Here is a 3,255-nt window from a genome sequence, read left to right on the forward strand (position 1 = left end):
AGCAGGAATCACTCTCGTTCTCTCCGTAGTCATAGGAAGAACTGCTGTTCTCCAGGAGGAAGGCGAAGGCAGAGGCATCTAGCACCTGGAGCTCGCTCACCTGAGGAGGGAGGGCGGGAGGAAGAAGCCTGTAAAGGCCCGGCAGCTGCTCCTAGGTGTTAGTTCATTTCTCTGAGCTCTCCTGGCAAGCCAGCCCCAGGCCAGACTCTGTGACTGCCCCTACCTTTCAGGGCCACACCTCCTGAACATCCACCCAGCCTGGGTTCTGTCAAGGTGACCTCCCCTCTCAAAGGCTGCTTCTCTCTTACCTTTATGGGCAATCCCATGGGCCCAGGGGTCCTAGGCAGGAGAAAGAGCTTCCCCTCAGTGCCCAGGTCCCCCCTGCCTGCTGTCCTCTCTCTCTCTGGCTCTCTCTTCATGGCCTGCTGTCCACAGTGCTCCAGCCACACCTAGTTCAACCACCTTTCTCCCCAAGTGCCTCCCCAGTGTCCCCTCCGCCAGGCACGGACCCTCCTCTTTCTGCCTCAGCGCTCATCCAGGGACCCCAGCTTCCCGTACTTCTCCCCCATGGGACCTCTACAAATCACTGCAGCCCCCTTCCCCCAGTGCATGCTTTCTGGCCCATTCTTCCCCTTCCCGTTCCCCCCCATTGGAAGCTGGCTTCCTGACCAAGCACTAGCAGGAATCTTCTTTACCGCCTCATCAAACCCACCCCGTCCCAAACCCCTGGAGAGCTGCAGACCTCCCCAGCACTAATTCAATCCAGCACACAAGAGTCCCAAGTTCTAAGTGAGCTGAAGCTTAGAGATCATCAAGGTCAAGCCTCTAAACCCCCATGTTTTGCAGATAAAGCACTAAAGCCAAAGAGGGGAGGAGACTCACCCGTGGTCACTGGCCAGGCTGGGTCCCGAATTCCCTGTCTGGTGCTCCTACCACAGCCCTTGCAGCCTCTGTCTTCCTCTCCCAACCCTCTGGTGACCCTGGGTGGTGAGCCAGCCTGGGCATTTCTCTGATGCCCGGGGTTCTCCACGCAAGCCATGACTTACCTCGGGGACCATGGCTGGGCTGGCGCTCTGTCTGTGTGCTGCCTGCCCCTCTGCTTTGGTGCTTGTGGTTGGGAACCTGCACTGCACAGAGGAAGTGAGGGTTTCGCACAGTTCTCAGCAGCAGCCTCTTCCAGGGGATTATCTTCATCAGACCTCCTGGCCCCCATGCCATGGACTTTCTATCCCAGCCATTCCTGTGGCCATGGCTGTGGCTGTGACCAGGTGAAGCCACCCTGGAGAGCTGACCACAAGCCTGGGACCAGAAAGGCAGGACCCTAGGGGAGCACATGGGGTGGCTGTATAGGGCAGGGCATAGGGCGGCTGTGTGGGGCAGGTCCTTTGAGGGGAGCGGTCTGAAGAAGTAACAAGGCAGGTGGGAAGTGAAGGGCAGCTGCCAGGGGCAGAATTTCTTTTCCTGCACAGGCGTAAAGCAACATTCAGCGCATTGGAACTTGTGCTCGTCTGCCCTGGGCTGGCATTGATCTTTGCATGACTGGGAAGACTGGCTTGTAAAATGCATTACGTCTGTAAAGGACATGAGCCTTCTTAAAAAAATGAAAACATCCTAAGACAATCCATCACTCTAAGCCTAGTTCTTTATCACTACCCCTCCCCACTCATCAATAAGGGAAAGAAAAGGGAACTGCTGGTACGGAACCTGCTGTGTGCTAGATGTCACTTTAGGCACTTTCTCTGACAGGCCCTCGCTCCTTCCAACCACAGGACTCCCTTGTGAGGCAGGGGTTGACCCCGTGGATAATTCAAAAAGGAGAAAGGCCTTCGCCAGATACAGCGAATAAGGGCGAGTGTGAGGGCTGAAGCCATGGCTGACTGTCCTTTCGCTACTCATCGTGCTACCCTTAGTTTCCTTTAAATGGATGAACTAAGATATAAAATATTCATGCAGTTCAAAAACGAATACACCGAAACCATGTATTTAACTTGGAAGCATCTAGAAAAGCCAATGACCGCATGGTGGAAGAGGCGAATTAGAGAATATCATGCGTCGTTTGATACCACTCATGTAAATTCTAAAAGCCACCACAAAAAGAGCACCATATTGTTTTGGATACAGCTGTTTGTTCTCGCAGTTCAAAGCAGGGACTGGAGACACCGCAAAGTCATGAGACCAATCACTTTGGGGGCGGGGAGGGAGATGGGTTGGGGAGGACTACATCAGACTCTCCTGATTTTATAGATGATTTGCCAGAGGGCACAGGTACTTGCCTAAGAGAGAGGAGAAAGCATTCCTAGATGGGGTGCGGTCACACTGCAATCTCTTTTCCACTTCTCCATCCTGTCAGAAGTTCAGGCATGCATGCACATGTGCCCAGCATGTTTTTGAAGCTACTGGGGCCAGGACTCAAACCGTGCAGTCAGCCACGTGGAATCTGGCATGGGACTGGACTCAGATTTTGTTTCTAAAGAATTATTTGTTTAATTTTGTTTAATTTTTTTTTTCAATTCACCAGAGACAGAGGGAGAGAGAGAGAAAGTGAGAAAGCAAGCAACCAGGTCCAAGACTTGAACCAGGGTCAACCATGTGAGAATCCAGCACCCCAGCCATCATGCCACCTGCTGGCCCCTGGATTTTTTTTTTTAAATGATGGTCTGAGTGCATGTATGTGAGGATGGAGGAGCACCCTTGGCTCATCATGCCATGATCTCCTTTCTCTGGCCCTCCAGCTCCTCAGGATTTGGGGTCCCTGTGTGTTCACTGGCATGTTTTCAGGTTGACCTGCGATCCAAACCCATGGTCAGTCATGTGGCTTCCAGCACTGCAGTTTAGTATGCTATGGGCTGTAGCAGCTAGTTTGGGCCACCCTCCCGATTTTTTTGTTTGTTTCTGCTATAGGGTACATGCATTCACCAGAGAGAGAGAGAGAGAGAGAGAGAGAGAGAAATCATCCTCTAGTGGGGAATAATGGCTACACTGCAAATCCCTCTCCAGATTTTGGGAACACATGCACATGAGCCTGGCATGTTTTTCAAGCTGTGGGGTCTGAGACCCAGACTGCAAAGTCGGACATGTGGGATCCAGTTGCCTCAACCTCCATGCCACCTGCTGGGCCCACCCTCCTGAATTTAAGGAAAGCCTTAAGATAACTTTGGCACATAACTCTGTCACTTTGTGGTGGAACAGTTCCTCTCCCCACTTCCCTTCAGCTCTCCTCTTTGCCGTCTTCTCCCCTACCTCTTACTCTTATTC

The 3,255-nt window shown here is 52.5% G+C and overlaps 1 protein-coding gene across 1 annotated transcript in view; it reads right to left on the bottom strand.

Moving 5' to 3' along the window:
* Positions 1–1,297, bottom strand: part of CXCR3 (C-X-C motif chemokine receptor 3) — a 2,686-nt gene extending 1,389 nt beyond the window's left edge. The window contains 2 exon segments of the mRNA XM_027775544.1: positions 4–100; positions 1,047–1,297. Coding sequence (XP_027631345.1) covers positions 4–100; positions 1,047–1,058 — 109 coding nt within the window. The 5' untranslated portion in view covers positions 1,059–1,297.
* Between the last annotated feature and the right edge of the window lie 1,958 nt (positions 1,298–3,255).

Source organism: Tupaia chinensis, unplaced genomic scaffold (genome assembly GCF_000334495.1).
Source record: "Tupaia chinensis unplaced genomic scaffold, TupChi_1.0 Scaffold000571_1, whole genome shotgun sequence".
Classification (NCBI taxonomy): domain Eukaryota; kingdom Metazoa; phylum Chordata; class Mammalia; order Scandentia; family Tupaiidae; genus Tupaia; species Tupaia belangeri.